Genomic DNA, 20,536 nt, shown 5'->3' on the forward strand with positions numbered 1-20,536 from the left:
CACTGAGCAACCCGGCTAGGGCTGGTGTGATGTGTGTGTTTTTTTAATACCTCTTCCATTGACTTCATTTAATAGTGTTTTTCTGTACAAATTTTAGGGAGTGTAGTTATAGACACTTGCAATGCATCACTGGCAATCGAGGGTATCCTCAGGTCTCCGCTCAGGAGCGCACTGGGTTCTAAGACCGTTTTGGAAATAGGTCCCAGTATCCCACCCGGGGTGACTGTTAGCCGCCCACACCATGTCCTGGTGCACACTTGGCTGAGACTAATGACAAAGGCCAAGTTTCCTCCATCACTGTTCTTACTCTGAGAGCACGATTTCTTTATGCCCGACTCAGTCCCCTGCGCCCTGCTTGGCTCAGTTCCTCCGACGGTTTCCCCCGCCTGCAGGATAAACCCGAACGCCCTAGCCCAGGGCCCAGCCTTGCTGGTTGCAGCTCTAGCGTATTGTCCTCGCATCATCGGGTCATATTCTCCTCCAGACTAGGTTCAAATCCGGTGCACTTGCTCGGCTATTAGTTTCTGCAACGTTTCAGGGGACTGTGCCAGGCACTGCTGTGGCTGCTGGGAATACAGCCTCCAACAGGATAGACGTCTCCGGGCTCATCTACAGCACTGTGACAATAGATCCTGAAAGGGTCACCTGCATCGTGTTTCAGGCGGGGACACGCGGGAAGGAGAATGAAAATCAGAGAAGAGGGAGGCTCCAGCGACCACGGGATTACAAGGTAAAGAGGTGGTTGTGGACAGGAAAGCCTCGCCCCCGGCGGTGAAACAGGCACCGAGGCTAGATTAGGAGAGCAGGCCACGCGGCCGCCCGGGGGACGGCTCCAGCGCCAGGCAGGCCCAGAGGCCACCATGCCCCTGGCTTGTCTGAGGCGGGGCAGCTGGAGCAGAGGGACCGCGTGGGGAGCGGAAGGCGAAGTCAGAGCTACTGGCAAGCGAGCCAGGGTGCAAATCGTGGGGAAAGGCTCTCTGGAGAACGTCATGAGCTATGCAGTTATCAAGGTATAAAATGAGGATATTTCAGCGCGTGGTGAATACGAGACAGCTTATACAATGGAGAGATCTCACATTAGCGGTCGTTTCGCGGACTCCTCGGAGACCTTACTCACTAAATCTTGCCTCGAGTGCACCCTGCTACACTGAGAAAGGGCTCGGGGAGCGTGTTAAACAACCAGAGGAGGGAATGGCTGTTTGTGTCGAGTGCTATCCACCGAGAAGCTGAATGAGATGAGGTCCAGAGTGGCTCTCGCTGTACGCTCTTCGCACCCCCTCCTTTCACATACCTGTGCCTCCTGAATTGAGCACAATACTGTGTCCATAGATGGTACATAATAGCTGTAGGATGAATGAATGAAATCTAACTCCACCAAGTGTCAAGGAAAGAACCCTAAAAAAATTGTTAGTCACAAGGGACTTAATAATGGAGCGATACAGGATGCTTTTACCTACATAAATTGCTTTTCTATTTTAAATAAATTGCTCTTAAGTAATTGGCTATTTTCTGATTTGATGACAGTATTTGTCTATTTAATTTAGTGAAGCAATTTTTCTGCTACGACCGTAGCTTTTACCCAGGAAGATGTTAGGCTACGGACAAAGCCCAGTAACGCTTTAGAGATTCCTGCCTACTGCCTTCCGGGCGGGACTGATGGCCATGTACATCCATGTGCCTCTCTGTCCATTCGCTACAGAATTGATAAGAAATGACTTTATTTATGATACACCCAGGAGCGTTGGAGCACACAGTTCCTTCTCTAGAGGAAGAAAAATACTTTAACTTATGTGCCTGGTGACTTTTGGTGATTAAAAAGTACACACAACACCTGAGAGAAGGCCTATGCCTACTGAATGCATCACTTTTCTTTTAATATTGTCAAGTTTGTAAGAAAAGCATCTGACCTCGAGCCGATGCTGTCAGTAGTTGCAGAGCGCTTCACGCCCTCGGGAAGCGGTTCAGATGGATAGTCCCATATCTGTCACCAGCAGATCCTTACTCGGTTCCCTTCAGGATGGGACCCACGTCTCCCCAGACTCCTTTCCACCCACCGTGTCCTGGCACTGAAAGGACCCTGTTGCATTCTTACTGCAGAGCTGAGACGCGTTAGCGCTAGGCCGGGAGAAATGTCCCCGTCCCCGTGAGTGTGACGTGTACAGAGGAGCAGTGAAGGGGCACGAGCCCCAGTGCCGAAAAGGAACAAACGCTGATCCGCCGTCTTATGTCCAAGGGCTGTTTTTTGTGGTCGTCAATCTTCACCCAAGGATATTTTAGAGAGAATGGAAGGGAGGAAGGGAGAGGGAGAGGAAGAGGGAGCGAGAGACACATCAACCAGGGCTGGGGACTGAACCTGCAACCCAGGTACATGCCCTGGACTGGGAATCGAACCCGTGACCCTTTGTGCACAGGCTGACACTCTAACCACGGAGCCAAGCCAGCCAGCTTTTCCCATTCATCAACACTGGACAGCATTTTATAAAGAGGAGTAACGTGGAGGAGTGTGACCGATGCGTCGTGTGGACTCGGTCCCCGCAGAACCCCCTCGGGTGAGCTCAGCAGCGGCTTCTCGAGACCACTGCGCGCTGCTTGTTGGCATCACCGCGAGCGTCGGTGCGCCTGAGCGCGGGTTAACACTCACGGCCGACTGGGGCTGCTTGCGCTGCTCTCGAAAGCAGTCCGCAGGTTTCTAGATCTACTTTCATAATGTGGATTAGCCACAGACAGATGATCACTGAAGTAATTCAGAGTGGACAACGTAACGTTTGCCATTTTTTTTTGGAAAATAAATGTTGATATTAACAAAGCACCCTACTCTGCACCTCAGGGAAAGAAATAAAAAATTTTCTCCCACATTTCATCAGAATATAGTGAAAATATCTTCCGTTAGTATGACTCATCTAGGTGAAATCTCAATTCCCCGCTATGGTTTATATTTTACTTATTGGGGGAGCCAATTATTTGGTGTGCGTGTGCGTGTTCGTGGATTCTCTTAAGTACTCTCAACAATAAAATCAATAAATGAAAAAGAACAGGGGCTACTCATCAAATAGAGGCCGTATCTTGCTGGTGTAGGCCGTCTGTTACAAAGGCTCGGGCTGGGCAGAACACTGTTCTACAACGAAGGAGGGGTCGCAGGTTCAAGTACCTCACGGGCCGGGTAGCTTCCCCTTCTCCCTGGCCACTGTCTGCATGGTAAACAGGGGTGCCCCCTGAGGGGGGGCCCGGCTGGGAAGGCACTGTCCCCACATACCCCACCCCTGGAAAACCTCTCAGAAGGCCTGCCCTGTGGAGGAGGGAGGCACAGGGGGCCTCACAGTGATGTGCGAGCCTCACGCTTTCATGAGAAAGGAAAGCAAGCAGGAATCTAAATGTCAAAACTGCAAGCAATCTGAAGTACAGGGTGCTGGGTAAAACTAAATCTGAGACAACTGGCAAACGTCCTGTTGGAATGAGTCACGCTTGTCAGCATCCAGAGCGTGTGGCAGCTACCAAGTCCCCTGAGACGGGAGGGAGGCCGCTCTGGTTCCGCAGCAGAAGTTTCCGGAGTGTCCTCCAGGGGGCGCTCAGGCACAGCGGCAAGAGCAGCCGGCAGGCCGAGGGGGGGCCCCTCTGGCTCCCCCTACATTCTGGCTTCCGCGAAGTCTCAGCACAAGCACCCGGGGGTCCTTCCCTGGGCCATTCTCTGAGTCCCCTTGGAGGAGAGGGACCTGATCCGAGACACCGGCCACTGAAGGGCTACTCTGTCGCTGCCCGGGCCGACCCTCGCCAGGGAAGTGGCAGGCGAGGCCACCGAGTCACAAGACGCCCAGTCCTTTGCTGAGCTCCACGCAGGCGGGAAACCCAGCATCCTGCCTCGGAGCTCGGCGTGGGCCTCAGAGACTCCCTTTCCCGACACCCAGATGTCTCCACTGTCTTTCTCCCCCTTTACTAAAAAAATTCAGCTCACTCTTCCTAGGTCATCTTTTGGAAATTAATGAAAACCAGTTTATTATAGCACTTCTTTGGATTAAAAAAAAGCTAAAATAACCTTCTAGAGAAACGCAAACTTCTGACTAATCCAGTTCCCCTTGCTGTGCACAGGATGCCCTATTTTCTATATGTATTAGACTTTTTAGAATTAGACCTCCTTAAATTCTCAGAAATCTTGGCTTTATTTTTGTTCATTTCCAGGTAGTCAGCCGGGGGAGGGGGGGAACTGGTGATGGCCCCCGTGGGGTGACAGCCTCCGTGGGGTGCCGGCCACAGGGCTGTCTGTGTTCTCTCTTCTGTCGCTAATGATGTTTCCTTCGCCGGGTCGCCTGCCATCGACCGCTGCAGTCGGCTGGCTGGAGAAAGGGCTGCACCTCTCGGGCTGCACCGAAAAACGGTCGTCAGGGTGGCTGCAGTCAGACGCGGGAGGAAGGGACCAAACGACGACCGACGGAATATAATTAGAGCTGCCGGCAGCTGTGCCCTGGATTGTGATTCATGATTTGTCCCCCAGATGGCTCAGATGCCAGGATGCCAGGAAGAGTCTCCACTCCCAGTAGCTGTGGGATCTTCTGGACAGGAGGTGAAAACCCACCGGCTCTCTGTCCCTTCCGCACGCGGTGGCCCACGGCAGCGGCTGGCAGGATGGGCGCCACCGCGAAGCAGACCCTGCGAGCGGGTTGCCCTGCCGGGATCTTTGGGCATCGGGGCCGGCAGAGGCTTCTGGAGGCCGTGCAACAGGCCCCCCAAGCACACGCTCCCGCCGGGCGCCGGGTAGAGGGCATGGCTGCCTGCGGGCACCGGCCACTTCACCCGTCACTCTAGAGCCCGGAGTGGTGCTGGCCCCCCGGGCCCACGAGCCCGCCCCGCAGAGGGGCGTTCGGGCGGCTCTGCGGCCAGCGGAAGGGAAGGCTGACATCTCACTGTTCGGCTCCGGGTTCGATCCACTGCGCAGTTAGTGAGCTGACTGGACCCAAATAATTGAAAAAGTGACTTTCCGGATTGGGTTAGATGGCTTTACATTCATCGCTAACTTGGAAGTGAACAAGCCTGTGACGCCAAGGAAAGCTTCTGGAGCGAAGCCCGAGGAAGATGCCTTCATGCCAAGAGACACCCCTGAGGTGACAATAGCCGGGGAGGTGACGGTAGCCAGGAGGTCTGCTCGTGCACCTGCCGTCCAAAGCTCATCAGAACGCACCCCGCGGCGCCGCACATCTCCGGGTTTTCTTCTACGCTGCTTGAGGCTCCTTCGGGGTCTCCTTTGCTGGCGGCCGCTCTTTTGCCTGGTTCCCAAATGTTGGTGCTTCTTAGGGTCAGTCATGGTCCCTCGAGTGCCATGAATTCAAAGTATCATCTGCGTGCCAGCGACTCCAAATTTCTCTCTCCGTCTCTGACCCCTGGCCCCATCTCCACCGAGATCCCGCTCACATTTCCAAATCCTCACTTCTCTCTTTCTCAGCGCGTCAGGCACATCAAACGCGTTCCGAGTTGAACCCCGGGTTCCACGTCTCCATCTTCCCCTTCCTACCGCCTTGCGCCCCTCAGGGAAGCAGAACTGGGGGGATCCCTTCACTTCTCTGACCCACAGCCAATCGGTCCCCACGGCCTTCAGTTCCACCTCCGAATACCCTCTTCAAGTAGAAGTTTCTCTGCCAACCGCCTGAACCTGGGCCCTGTCCTTACCGCCGCGAGACTCGCTTTCTCAGTACGCGATTTGGATATCGCCAGCTTCCTGCTGAAAATTTCAAGGACTTCCCCTTGAAGCCAGAATAAAACCCAAGCTCCTGACCATGGCCTTCATCGTCCATCGCTCATAATCTCCCAGTCACACGGATTTTAGCTGGTGGCTTGAGTGAAGGAAGCTCTTCACCAACCTGGGGCCACCGAGCATGTGCTGTCCTCTGCTGGGGACGCTCCCCACCCAGCGCCGGGGTCCTGGCTCGTCAGTGGCGGGTGCGCTCTCAGCCTGTGTGCCGCAGGGCCCCTGACTCCCTGTCTGAAGCAGGCCGCGTCCCAATCACTGTCTGCTTCCGTCTTAGCTCTTGTCAGGATTTGTGCCCGTGGCTTCCATGTTTACCATTTTATCCAATATTGGCATGAGGATACTGCACAAAGCTATTCAGAAGTATTTGTTGAATGAATGAAGGTTGTTTCCTTAAAATTCTGGTGGCTGAACTAGTGGAGGAAGCTGGTCCCAGTGCAGGCGCCTCTGAAATGCAAATCTTCTGAGGGCGCCGGACCCAGGGCCGTGCAGGTATCAGGCCTGTCTTCCTCGGGGCTCGGCTAGGACGCTGAGCGGCTTTACTTGCCTACAGCGTGGTGATATCTTTGCCAAATAGTTTGGACTTGGGGAGGGGCGTGGAATGGAAGGTGCTTTATGGATGTAAATTATAAACACAAATCAGAGACAGAGCCAGGAAGCTAAAGTAGATGTATTATTTTAAATTCCAAGGAGTTTTAATTGTATTTTTATTTTAGGAAGGTAATGATTTATAGTGTTCAGTGATTTATTTTTAATCCGTATCTCGAAAATCAAGTGCCTATTAAAAGATCAATGAAAATGGAAAGGAATCACACATAAAGAAATTGGGTCGCTGGTGAGCATCTCTACCATCCAGTGATGAATTCAGTAATTAACCAGCAATTCACTTTTAAGGGAACATTACACTTATTTTAGTGTCCACTTTGTTGCGACTAGTTCAATATATGGATGGAGTAGGGATAGTATTGAAATCTGAGACAGGACTGAATACTTGCAATTTGCATCACAACCCTACTTATAAAAATTCTAAGAGGTGCCTGAGCATCGCGCTTCCTTTTCTACAAATGGAAAAGCCGAGCGAGAGAGAGACAAGAAAATGATTTGTCCACCGGCACTTGCCACACCCATTAATCTAAAATTTTCATTTCATCAGCAGGACAAGTGGCCTCAAGCATCCAGAAAGAGCCCGAGGGTTTCACCAGCTCCCAGCGGGGTCACCAGCCCCGCAGGCAGCAGTGGTGGGGCTGGGACTCCCCCCTCCCTCCCCGGAGCCTCAGGCCACCACCTGTCTCGAGGCCATTAGGTTTTGTTGAGTTCTCATCAGGATAGAAATATCCCTGACTGATGTGTCCTGTTTATATCCGTCACCAGCCAGGTCCCTGGCTTTCCTCCGGTCTGTCCCCAGTCCCATGCACCCTTGTCTCCTGCCCTGTCCTTCACCTGCCCAGCTCCTGCCCGGAGCCTGGGGGGCCTGGGGTCAGTCGTGGTAACTGCTCTGTGACTCCCATGTACTCCCAACGTTTCCCTCCATCTCGGAAACGGCTCAGGCCTGCGGTCACCGCCTTCCTCTCAGCCCCTGATGTCTTCTCCACGCACCCTGGGTCCCACCGGACATCTGTAATAGCGTCCACATAAAAAGAAATGAAAAAGAGAAAACTCTTGTACCCAGGTACAAGAGTTTTCTCTTTTTCATTTCTTTTTATGTGGACGCTATTACAGATGTGCCCCGTCGCCCCTGCGCACGCCCACCCAGCCCCTGGCCCGCTCCCTCCGGCATCACCCCGCTGCGTCCCCGGGACGTTCCCTCTCCTTCCAAACCCGCAGCCCCGACTTTCAAACCCCAGGCTCCGCTCTCGCTATTTCTTCCTCTGCAGCGGGCTCGCGCCCCCTCAGCCTCTCTCCTCTCCCCACCCGCCCCAGTTCTCAAACGGGGTGCAGCTCCCCCACCTCCGCTCTGGGGTCACGCTGGAGGATCTCAGTGTCCACACGGGTGACACTTCAACACCCCGGCTTCCCCAGGCACAGTCTCCACTTCTCCATCGCCCGTCTCTACCTACGGCAGCTGCCGACACTCCGCGTGCTCCCCGGCCTCTCACTGCCCGTCACTGCGCCCCCCCGCGACTCTGTCCGGCACCCCATTCTTCCACCTGCTCCCACTCTTCCAGCCAAAACTTCTAGTGCCCAGGACCCCCAGACTCTCTGAGCCCACTGGGGCCTGCAGCCAGGCGGCCTCCGCCTCTGCCCCGGCCGCTCTCCTCGCACCCGCTGCTCTGCCCCCCGCTGCTCTGCCCGCCGCTGCTCTGCTCGCCGCTGCTCTGCCCCCCGCTGCTCTGCCCCCCGCTGCTCTGCCCCCTGCTGCTCTGCCCCCCGCTGCTCTGCCCACCCCGCTGCTCTGCCCCCCGCTGCTCTGCCCCCTGCTGCTCTGCCCGCTGCTGCTCTGCCCCCCGCTGCTCTGCCCCCCGCTGCTCTGCCCACCGCTGCTCTGCCCACCCCGCTGCTCTGCCCCCCGCTGCTCTGCCTGCCCCGCTGCTCTGCCCGCCGCTGCTCTGCCCACCGCTGCTCTGCCCGCCCCGCTGCTCTGCCCCCGCTGCTCTGCCCGCCCCGCTGCTCTGCCCACCGCTGCTCTGCCCACCGCTGCTCTGCCCGCCCCGCTGCTCTGCCCACCGCTGCTCTGCCCGCCCCGCTGCTCTGCCCCCGCTGCTCTGCCCGCCCCTGCTCTGCCCCCTGCTGCTCTGCCCGCCGCTGCTCTGCCCGCCGCTGCTCTGCCCACCGCTGCTCTGCCCGCCCCGCTGCTCTGCCTGCCCCTGCTCTGCCCCCGCTGCTCTGCCCGCCCCGCTGCTCTGCCCACCGCTGCTCTGCCCGCCGCTGCTCTGCCCCCGCTGCTCTGCCCACCGCTGCTCTGCCCCCCGCTGCTCTGCCGGCCCCGCTGGAACCCCCTGCGGTCGCTACACCCGCTCCCTCCGTGCGCACCCCTCCTCCTGTCTTTCTCGCAGCGCTGGCTCGGCCTCACCGCCCGCCGTCTCTCTGTCCGTCCGCGCCTGCACAGCTGAACGCGACAGAAGGACGTCTGCCCAGGCCCACCGAGCTCCCTCCAGACTCACTCACTCCCAGGTTTAGGGACAACTTGACATGAAGACTCAACATTATAATATGGAGCCTGTCATCCATATAAGGATGGAGAAATTTACTTTTAAGCAGTCAGAGGTAGGGGTGTGTGCATTATTTACAAATAAGTCATATGTTATGTATCTGACACATATATTATTTAGCACCTGCATCATGCATGGAGCACGTCTATTTAAGTTGGGCCGGTCTCACTGAGCACACGGTGTCTCGATGACCTTAAACGGGGCATGCTCTGTCTCACCCGGCGAGAAGAGCTGGCCCCCCGCCCGCAGACAGCGCTTCAGGTGTCTGGGCGGCCTGTCCCTCGGGCGTAATTCATCTCGCACCCATTTGTCTGCTTATCTGCCCTCCTGCCTGCTCGCTCTGGCTTCGGAGAAGAAACGCTCCGGCCGAGAGCAGCTGCACCAATCAATAGCCCTCAGGTCTGAGGGACCGGGAGAGGGGGTGTCCTCACACAGTCCCCAGTGCGCCTTCCGCCCCATGTTGGATGCCGGGGGTCAGGAGACACGCCGCCTCCCTGGAGGCAGCCGGCGAGGGAGCCCAGGCCGTTTCATTAGCGAGTGTCTCCCCGACACTGCGTGGCCTCGAGCCGCTGACTCACCTGCTCTTCTCCAAGGATCCTGAAGTGATGGAGCTCTTTAATCAAGGAGTCGGGGCAGCCAGCTGTTGGAGAAAGAAATGAGTCACAGTCACGACTCTGACGGGGTCAGGTCCCATTCTGAAAGTCTGCAGTCAGGTAAAATGCCAGGACGTACTCTTACTCTTTGACACTGTATCTGATACAGTCCCGCTATTACAGTGTTTCATGCTCTGAGTAGTTCATAAATACAACCAGGTGATGCAATCACCTGACAATTGTCCAAGAAAATGAATGAAAATCCCGAGGGAAATATTTTGGTGAAAATCGTGGTAAATTAACTGCGACAGGCACATCCAAGGCCATAAAGACGAAAGCTAGATCCCAGATGTTAGCAGACGAGTCTGAGCTGAGCTCTCCCTCTGGAGGGTCCTTGGCGAAGTCGCTCATTAGAGAGTTGACTATCTAATCAATTCAGAAAATTATATTCTGGGTCATTACGCTGCCTGCAAGTCAACCAAAAACTGCTGTGGAAATTCGGCCTCGTGTCAGGTGTTGAGTTTTAACTCTCTTCGCGCGCAAGGAGCCATATTTCAGTTTCTGTGAGATCAACGAGGAAGGAAGAAGGCAGAGCTGAGTCCAGGGACACATTCTCACAAGTGAGGGTCCCCCAGTCTGGCCGGGGCCCACCAGTCAGGGCCCCATGTGTACCCCAAGCACTGACTTAGTTTCAGGAAGATGACAGCATCTGCCCTATCCAGAGCTAACTTGCCTACTTTTGGTTTTGTGTTTTCATTTATCAATTTTCACTTTGGCCTTTTGGTTGTAGAAGCATAAAAATGTCTATATCTAAATTTATATCTAGATATATTTAAGAAATGTTGCTTTAAAAAATAATTTTATTCAACCTTAGGAATGTTTGAGGATTTTTTCCCTTTACAAGCGACCCTTTACAGCCCTCCAATTTGAGAAAAACTGGTTTGACTTTATTTTAATGCCAGGTAAAATAAGCAGCAGAATTTAAAATTAGCCTGTCTTCAGAGTTTGTATTCCAATGTTCTCCTAACTAAGGACTGACGCCAATGATAGCTCGAATATCAACACCATTACCAGAAGACTGGATAATTACCTGAAACACCTGGTCGGTGCAATGAAGCATAATAAACAGGGCCAGATATAGCGTGTGGTTAGAAGGGAAGAGCCGGAAGGAGCCAAGATATTTAAGAAGACCATGGAGGGGCACCTGTACCTGTGCTCATCACAGAAACATCAATGTGGGAAATGAACAGGTACAAACCTAGTGTGAAGGCGGAGTTTAAAAATACCAAAGCTGGAAATGTAAGACATGCATACAGAATATAGTAGTGTTGGGAGAAAGGGAAGGAAAAGTCAGACGGGGTGGCAAGGAGGAAACCAGGGCCTGGTAAATGAAGACTCTACAGAGGTAGGTGTGAATGGTGGTAGGCGCTCTGGTTTTTCCAAATTCGTCACACACGGTCTGTGTAGGGTCATTGACCCACGATGATGGGTCATTGTTTGCAGCCAAAGCTGTCTCCTTAGTCTATATCATAGCCTCACAGTGCCCAGCATCATCTGCCTTCAGCCCCAGTCAGTTGGTTTACTGAGATAACAGTTAAAAGAATCTTGTTAAAATATGTGCATCAAATATTGTGCAGTTCCCTCCCTCCCCTCAAGATTTTCCACCTCACTAAGAGTAACTGCCAAGGTCACTGCAGTGGCCTCCCAGGTCCCCTGTCACCTACCCGTGGCATCATCCAGAGGGCTCCTTCTCCCTTGCACTTTGCACTCTGGCCAGGCCAGGCCTGCTCTCTGCTCCTGACCACCCCAGGCAGGCTGCTGTCCCCAGGCCTCTGAGTTTGCTGCCCCTCTACCTGAACGCTCTTGGCCCTGATATCTGCATGGAGCCCTGTCCGCCTCCTTCAGGTCCTTGCTCAAATGTCACCTTCTCAGGGAGGCTGTTGGGGACTGCTCTATGCGAGATTTCATCCTGTCTTCACCCCCCACCCCCATCACTGCATATTTTCTCCACAGAATTCACCTGACACAAGTCCTAAAATGTAAAGCTATTGTGGTGAACAGACTGGACTTGACATGGCTGCAGAAAGAATCAGTGAGTTTGAAGAAAGATAAAAAGGAAATTCCCAAAGCTCCAAGATTTTAGAGGCCAATTTTGGTAAAGAAGCCTAGTATTCAGTTAAATAACAGATTTATTGTAACACTTTGCTGAGAGACGATGGATTATCAAGTATGTACATAGGGTGTCCTCCAAAATGTCAAACTTTAACAGCTGACAACTCACTTAATTTCCACTATTTTTCAGGTTTAACTGATTTGAAATAATGGGTGAAGCCAGACTAAGCTTTGAACAAAGAAAATTCATCCTAAAGTGCCACTAGACTTTTTTAATGGGGACACAAAAAAGGTAAAGTTTATGGTACAAAACCAGCAACAGTGGATGAATTGAGTGTGCGAGAGGGCGCACAGTGACCGAACAAAATGATTCCTGATGTTTGTGTTTCCGCTGCTTAGAGGTAACAGTGGTGCCTGGACCGGAACGGCCATCAGTTTGAAACCAGGCATTGACAAGAAAAATTTTCATTTCTGTAGATTCTTTTAAATTTTGAAAATGAACTGTATGTTAATAAACACTGATTTTATAATCATTCAAAGTGCGTGTACATTTTTGGGGACCCCCGGTAGAGGTATGTATGGATAAGTGTACACACAGGGTGGGGCAAAAGTAGGCTTACAGTTGTGAGTATGCGAAACATGGAGTGTGTTCTTGCATTCTTACTTATTGATTACTGTATTATTTATTTCTATTGTGTAGACCTATTTGCCCACCCCTGTATAGTATGTGTTATTGTAGATATGATCAGATCATATATTCTTAGAAAAGTAAGGACAGTATACATCTAAGGCTTTAACTTTGTTGCCTTTTTACTGACTTACTTATTTCTTTACGCACTACCATAATCTAAGGTGGTTAATAAGCGATCTGATATTTTTATTTGATTACCATAAAGCTTTATGACATAGTTTTGCCTTCAGACTAGCTGGAAGCTTTTTGTTTTGTTTTTTAAATCTCACTGGCTATTTCAAGTTGCATCCTTTGACTCAATAATGAAAATAACTTAAGCCCCAGATCCCCAAACGCATTCACTTATACAAACATGCAAAAAAGAAACAAACTAATTTCCGATAAAAGGGCCAGTTAGCGATTGCTTCCCAATCCCTCACGCTCTGCCTGAGTCAGCCAGACCCTCGGGAAGGGCATCGCTTGAGTATACGGTCAACAGATGGAGGGTTACGGCAAACAAGTGGTGGCTAAAAACAAATATTCCACGAGGACTGAGGACGGGCCATTCTGTTTGGCCAGCGCTGACCTGGTTTTAGTTGCGGGGGGAGGGGACGGGCTCTGTTTGCTGCTGGCAGCTGCTGTGTCACAGTCAAGGTGACTTCCCCTTGGTCACCCAGGTTGTAAATGAACCAAATGACAGAGCTGAGTAACCCACAGCCCTACCTTGAAATTCTACCCCTAAATCCCAGACTCCACGCCCTGCAAGCTACTTTCTGCCCAGTGAGGGTGGTGTGAAAAAATGGATGTTAGATTTCGCATTTATGCCACAGTTCAGAATTTCACCAGCGACATTACGTTGACCCTCAAACTGACCCGGTTGGTCTAATTAACCTGACGCTTTCTGCATTTGGAAGAGAAAATGTACTGCTGTAGAGACATCGAAAATCTACACACAACAAAAAACAAAAGCAAACCAAAACTTCAGAGGTTAGATGTGTTCATTACGGAGTGACTGTTAAAAAAGGAACAGGAGGGACCGTGAACGGGGGTAGAGCCCCCGACTTGTTGGCCCAGGGAAAGTATAATGAAAATATCATTTGTCTGAACATACAGATCCCACGAAACACTGTTATAAGAAAACGCTTCTCCTTTCACACTGACCAGTGCGCTGCATGAGGCTCTGGGAGGGGGTGGTTCACAGCGCTCGGGCCCCGGGAGCTCTGCCCGCGAACGTGGCTGTGCGGGGGCAGCCAGACCGGGTCCCAGCCCCTCCCCTCCTCTTGCCCCCAGGTCCCACCTCCTTGAAGGGCCCCTCACCACCTCTGCGGTGCCGCCCGCAGGTTCAAGTTCCACAGCCCAGCCCCCGCCACGGGCCCCCCTTGGCCATTGGTTCAGGGAGACAGAACCAGCGGAGCGCCCCAGGGAGGAAATCTGAAGATCCAGGATCCCAGGCTGGGCCCGGGGCGAGGTGAGGGTGGGGAAAGGAGGGGTCTAGGGCAGGGCGCTTCTTGCCTAGTTGAGGACTTACTGCCGGGTCCTTGCGGGTCCTTGGTCTCTTTCATCTCCCTGAAGGTCAGCCCACCACCCTTACGACGACTCTCCCTGAGCTTGGGACTCACCAAGCCCCCCCCCCCCACGCGGTCCTGCGCTTCCCCACTTCCCCGTCGCTCCCTCGCTCTTCCCGTCCTTGGCACCTGGGCTCCGTCTCCTGCCCACGTGGCTGTTTCTGACTCTCCCTCCACAGTCGGCCCACGGATCTCACGGAACCTGCGCGCCTTCCCTCTGTCCCCGACGCCAGCTCACCGGCGGCTTGCACCCCGGGGTCCGGCTCTCACTTTACGGCCGAGACGTTTCACAGTGGTCACATCACGTCCCCCACAGGCGACGTCTCCCACGTCCAGTTCTGGCGACCGAGGTGGCACGTGAGGGTGACACACAGCTTCGTAGGTGCTCGCACTACGATAGTTTTGTAGTTTGACGACTGAGACTGATTCAAACTCATTGCTCTTCAATTTTTGAGATTCAATCTTTCCCCATTTGGAAAAGTTTTTTAAAAAAGCCCGTCTCCAGTTCCCTTCACTCTGGCTGGTCTTCCTTCCCCGTGGCTCAGAGGCTCCTGGCGGGGACTCAGGTGAAACAGAGGCACTTACGGAGAGTGGTCCTGGCTCCGCTCTCGCTGCCTAAGTACGGGTCCCCCTGGAGGCCCCGCTCTGTCCTCCGCGACGTGGGCGACGCCCTTTGCCCGGGAAGCAGGCCGGGGGAGCCGTCACCTGCCAACACCTGCGTCTCCTGCAGCCGGGGCCGCCTCTTCCTGTCCTTTCCTTACCTGTTCTTGCCCTTGGCCCGGTTCTGAACGTCTGCTTAGTCTCGGGCACTGCAGCCGGACTGTCGTCTCTCCGGGCCCATCCTGACGACCCGCTCGCGGGTTGTGCGCCCCACTGCTGTTCCCCTATCATGTGATACGCGGGGGGTCCCTCGTCCCCGCTGCCTCCTGGGAGTAAAAACAAGTTGCCTGTTTGGCATTAAAAAGGAATTAAAACATTTATTTAAAAAAGCGTATGAAGAAAGAATTGAATCTTTTTTTTTTTAAGGGTGACTTTGAATCCGTTGTTTTTTTTTCAGTGAGTGTCTGTGATCAGTGTGGACTTTTATCCGGTTTCCAAACCATAAGCGCTCCTCACAATCTAACCGGGAACCTCCTCAGGAAAACGCGTTGCAAAGCTGCGGGTCATCTCCACGAAGTCACTGATTGCTATTTAAAACAAACAGAAAACCCTCCCCCCAAACCCAAATCGCTTTTGGGGGATCCACTCAGCCACAGCTTTGGGGAAGCCGTTGCCGAGCTCTCTCTACAGCCACTCTGGAGCCGGGGAGACTCGTTTGCAAAATATATCCCAATAAAAAGCATTAAAAACCGCACGAGTCTTCAATCACAATTTGCCTTTTAATTTCCTTGCGGATCATCACGGGCCTCCGCGATCTCCTCTGGGCCCAGTGGGGAACTGTGGGCACCGGGCTTGGGACGAAGGTGGAACGGATCTCAGCTCGCGGCTGCGCGGCTGGCACGGGCCACACGCCGCAGGTCACCACGGTCTGCAGACTGCGGCTGTTCGGTGGAAGCTTTGAGGATTCGTTTCTCTCTTGGGCACAGCTTAGAGTCGCCAGTGCCGGCTGGACAAGTACAGGTTCCTTCTCGCTTGCCTTTAAGCACAACTTGGAAAAGGAAACTGGCTGAGGGCGAAAAAGGCATAGAAAATAAATGATTCACTGTGATCAAAAACGATGCCGCCGGACACTGAACAGGGCAGGCGCAGCCGCAGGCGGGCTCTGCCAGCGGGTCTCTGGGCTCCGGCCGCTGCCCCGGAGTCGGGTGGATTCGGGGCCCCGTGCGCTTTGCTGACGCAGCCAGTTCTGGACGCGGCTGAGAGCGGGGCATTCAGAGTGTCCGTGGAAAATTCACTAACGCGTCTTGGCTGAGCAGCCGCATTCAGAGTCAGCAGCGGGACGTTACATAATCAAATTCAAAGCATTATCACTTTCATAAATAAAATCAAGCTCGTCTTCATAATTTCTCTCTGCTGATCGTTTCTACTGATGCCTCTAAAGGATTATTTATGGAGTGTTTTTCAATCGCGGGACGGGTCTGAGACATCTCAAACCAGTTGAAAAGGACCTTGAAGCCAGTCACCTTGGACTGAGCAATTTCCCTCGTAGGTGTACGCTAGGGAGAAACCCACGCGGCTCCACGGGGAGGCATGCGCACGCGCGCTTACGGCACAGCTTTTGGAATAACAGCAACAGTGAAAGGAAACATCTGGAACGGCAGTCCGAGGAGACGAAATCATTCACAAGCACCCACTGTGCGCCCGCTTGTGCCAGGCACTGTTGGGACTCATTAGGGTGAGAATGAAAGCAGACAACCCCTCGTTGGAGCTCACGTTCCAAGGGGGAGAGACCCCAGAAAGGAGACGAGGGACGGGTGAGCTAAGTGACGCTTGAGAAGGCGGCGGGCACTGTGTCGAAGGAAGGGAAAGATCGGGCCGCGGAAGGGGGAGAGCAGGGCAGGGTCGGTTTAAACAAGGTGCTCAGAGTATTTCTTGTTGATAAAATGACATTTTGCAAAGACTTTTAGGAAGTGAGCTAAGAATGAGCCAGGATAATATGTATCAAATAGACAAATGTAAGAAACAAAGTTAAGAAACAAAGTAACGAAGACAAATGTCAAAAACATACAGTTAAGAAACAAAGTTACGACGGTTCCTGCCTAGTGTGATGTCACTGATGTGAAGTTTATAAAACCTACTGAACAATACGGATACAAACAACTATATTAAGGGTATAAAATAACGGATGCAAATGAGGAGAGCCAATTTAGGGAAAGCGGGGAGTGAAATGGGATCACAGAAAAGGGGAGGGGATGCTTCAAATCTGCCTTTAAAATGTATCATAATTGTTCAAAATAAAAGCTCGCGTTTCCGTAACACCTGCTATGGACAAATCTCTCTTCTTAGTGCTTCCCATACGATAATTCATCAACTCTCACAACCACCACGAGATAGGCTCTATTACTACCCATTTTACAGATGCTGAAACGGAGACATAAAAATGTTAACGTTGCCCGGCCGGGCGTGGCTCAGCGGTTGAGCGTCGACCTGGGATCCAGGCCACTGCGGTTCTATTCCCGGTCAGGGCACATGCCCAGGTTGCGGGCTCGATCAATGACTCTCTCATCATTGATGTTTCTGTCTCTCTCTCCCTCTCCTTTCCTCTCTCTGAAACCAATAAAGATATATTAAAAAAAAAAAAAAAAAAAAAGTTAACAAACCCGACAGGGTTACCTGAAGCAGAGTGAAAAGCTGGACGTTGACAAAGCTGGGTGGTGGGCTCATGGGTGATCATTACGTTATTTTTTGTATCTGATTGCGAGTTTATAATTTTTTGTCATCAAAAACCTACATGAAGACTGAAGGCACGTACAAAGAGAACATGAGAAAAAAAAGTGAATAAAAATTCGAGACACTATACACCTGGGCTTGTATTTATCACGAACGTACAGGAGGACGCACACGGTCTGGGGAAGAGACAGCTTTTAGTGTAGCCCCCATGGCAGTGAGTGTGCTAATCCGGGCAGGATGGCATGAAAACTGGCTTATTCTGTAGCTTCAGCCGTAAGCGGAAATAAGCCATAAATATTAATGATTCGGTTTCTCCCTGACGGGGGCCGGTTACTACCCACGGGGCACATGGCGCCTTCCCGGAGCTTAAGCGACAGCATATCACACTCAGATGTTCGTGATGCCGTCGTTCAGATGCACGTTCACAGCGTCTGGCTCCTTGCAGCCGCTGCATTTATCCGAAGGTCCCTTAGCCAACCCCTAGCGGCTGGGAGGTGACCGTCTCCCAGCGAGGCGACGCGGGAGAGCAGGTCTCATCAGAACGAGACACAGTCAGACACCGGTCAGGTGTTTTCGTTGCGCTAATGGTAAGTGTTATTATTACTGGCAGGCGGCGAACGCTAACCGAACGTTCGCTTGCTCCTTCCTGGACGCTCTCCCCGAGGGCGCGCGTGTGCAGGGGGCCAGGCGCGCTGGGGGTGGCAAAGGGAGCCAGGCCGGGGTCTGTCTTCCTGGGGCCCCCTGAAGAAGTAACACGCGGGTCGCCCACAAAACAGTGTGCAGGGAGCCATCAGCAAGGAGGTGTTCAAAACAAAGAGGGCGGGAGGAGAAACGGGGCGCACAGGCCCGGAGGCTGGGCGGCAAAGGGTGCGCGGAAGCCAAGCAGCTGCGAGGGGAGACGGGCGCCGGAGCCTCGCTGAGGCTGAGACGCGAGGCCTCATCATCCGCTCCGGAGAAACCCGGCCTGGAAAGATAAGCTGGAGCACCGTCCATCATGCCACCGTTGGCGTCAAGAGGTTCCTGCCAATAATGAGCCCGGCTTGCTTATCTGAGCAGCCGTCTCCTTTAACAGGACCTCGGGCCGCTCACCGGGCCGGGGCTCTCCCGTGAGACAGCTTCCCTGCCAAGGCTCCCTTCAGGAAACACGTCCACGCCCCAACCCCACACCTACTGGAAGGAGTCTCGCTCAGTTCCAACCGCTTCCCGCCTGGAGGATCTGCCTCCACGCCCGCAGCCCAGCTCCCCGAACCCTACAAATCTCCCCCCTTCCTGCAGCACCCCGCCACTGTCCACGTGGGGGCCTCTCCCCGCAGCAGACCCATCTGCGTCATCAGTGGGCTTCCTGGCGGTCCTTTGGGACAACGGACACAGAGTATATGGGAGGAAGTAACAAAAGATAAAAATACGGTAACAAGAATTAAAACTTTCCTCATTTTTATGTTGTTACGATGTCAAAACCATTTGAAAAATTAGAAAAATTATTCTCAGCGTGTGTGTTCCCGACGCTCTGGCTACTCCTCTGTATCTCACAAAACGCTCCCTTTGTAACTGACCGACGTTTTGCGTGATCCTCACGTGAAATTTCTAGAGGGTGGGTGCTTTCACCACCCAGGGGCCTCAGCTGACGCATTCAACCTGGGTGGCCAGCATGGGAGCAGCCGCTCAGGTGCCAGGGGCTCAGGGTGGCAAGCGACCCCAGACCCCGGCTCTGCCCCCGCTGCTCTCAAAGGCTCACCTTGGTGGAAACGAGAAGGGCGAGGGGGGAGGGATGGAGCAGTGGTTTTAACATGTTTCGAGTGAATTTAACATGGTTTTCCATGGACTGTGGTGGCGCTTGCTTGGCTCCAATGAGCAGGTCGATGTCTAGTTAACATTATGAGGGAGGAAAGGAACCTGCGGGATCGTGATCGCTGTGTGGATCGGATCAAAGAGGGGACTCGGGTCACACGCATCACATCGGGTCAAGTTTTCTTCAATAAGGTGACTAATTATCATGGTGAAATTAGTGAGGTTTCTCTTGAGTAAAGGCATCCTGCGTGCCAAACGCTTCGTGTGCGCACAGGCTTAGGGAACACGTCCTGTTCATAAACCGGGAACTTCCAGTATCCATTTCTGAATCCTACCCTTGGCCATAGAGTACGTTCCTTGAAATGGATTTCCTCGGTGTGTACTTGGGCACCGCTAAAATCGGAGAAAATAAATAATATCCAAAACAGCGTTAAAGAAATAAATGCCACTGGGCTTCATGAACTGGTACGATTCTAAAGGAGGCTCCAATCCTGTCTTCAGGTGCTTTTTAAAAGAAATTTTGACAAGTATTTCATAATATTCTGCTTCTAATTTTTTTGGTATTTTAAATTTATTTCAGTAATTTCCCTTATTACTCCAGTGCTACGTGTTCTGTTTTTTTTGTTTGTTTGTTTTTGTTTTTTAAATTTTATTCATCTTACTGTGGGCAAAACTGCATTCATGACTGAAGGCATATTTCAATTTCTAAAAAACTGATTTTCAAGCACTCTGCACTGCTCCTTAGATTCATCGCTGCTTTGCCACCGTTCAGATATTTAATGTTTATATGCTGATGCGCGCGACATTTGAAGGAGATGAGACAAATAAAACAAAAAATTCAACGTAAGGGACAAACGACAGATTCCGTGATGGGGAAAGAAGCACGAAGCTCCAGCTACACTGCGAACTGCACCCCGGTTTGGTGCCAGGTTCTTCGCATTTCCCCGGGTGAGGATCAGTCATCCTTCTTTGCTTTAATTAGCCAGAATGGCTGAATGCGGGCGATTCCATCTGTCAGCAGAGCCCCGCCGATGAGTCCGGATTTGCTATTCACGTTGGAGGCACAGCGTTCACCGGCATCCTTTAAACGCGGGGTAACGAGGCTCCTCTCAGGCGGGGCCGTTCCCGTTGCCCCAGCAGCCGGCGAAGACTGGGCTCCGCGGGCCTCTGTGCCCCCCCCCCCGGGGCTGCACCGGGGCCCGGGACACGAGCCCCAGGCAGCTGCCTGCAGCCACCCTCCTCGCCTCCCTCCCTGGGAAGCGGCTTACAGACGGTTGGCTCTAAGCAGTGGTCAACTAGAAAATAAAATGAATCGATTCGGACACAGTCAGTGTTTCAAAGCTGAAGGTGGCCCCACTAAAAACCTGCGACGGTCCTGTTAGGGGTCCTTACGTGCGCCCGCTTCTACTCTGAGGACTCGTAGATTGAGAACCTCTCCGGTGAGGAGGCCCGGCAGCTCTGGCCTCACCCAAGGGGCGGTTCTCACACGTCCTGCGGTCGTTTCTGGCCTAAGGCCACAGCTGTTGGTCTCCACCGTATTTTGCTGTGTGATTTGCTTATTTGGTGACTTTTCAAATGTCCATGAATTGTCACCT

General features: G+C 52.8%; 1 protein-coding gene across 5 annotated transcripts in view; it reads right to left on the bottom strand.

Annotated features, from left to right (window-relative positions):
* Window positions 1-20,536, bottom strand: part of PRKN (parkin RBR E3 ubiquitin protein ligase) — a 618,945-nt gene that overhangs the window by 97,893 nt on the left and 500,516 nt on the right. For all 5 annotated transcript variants that reach the window (XM_081141126.1, XM_081141124.1, XM_081141123.1 and 2 more), the window contains exon 8: window positions 9,462-9,523. In XM_081141126.1, the coding sequence (XP_080997252.1) occupies window positions 9,462-9,523 (62 nt within the window). The remainder of the gene's footprint in view (window positions 1-9,461; window positions 9,524-20,536) is intronic.

This window comes from Miniopterus schreibersii (assembly GCF_964146895.1).
Source record: "Miniopterus schreibersii genome assembly, chromosome: 6".
Taxonomy (NCBI): domain Eukaryota; kingdom Metazoa; phylum Chordata; class Mammalia; order Chiroptera; family Miniopteridae; genus Miniopterus; species Miniopterus schreibersii.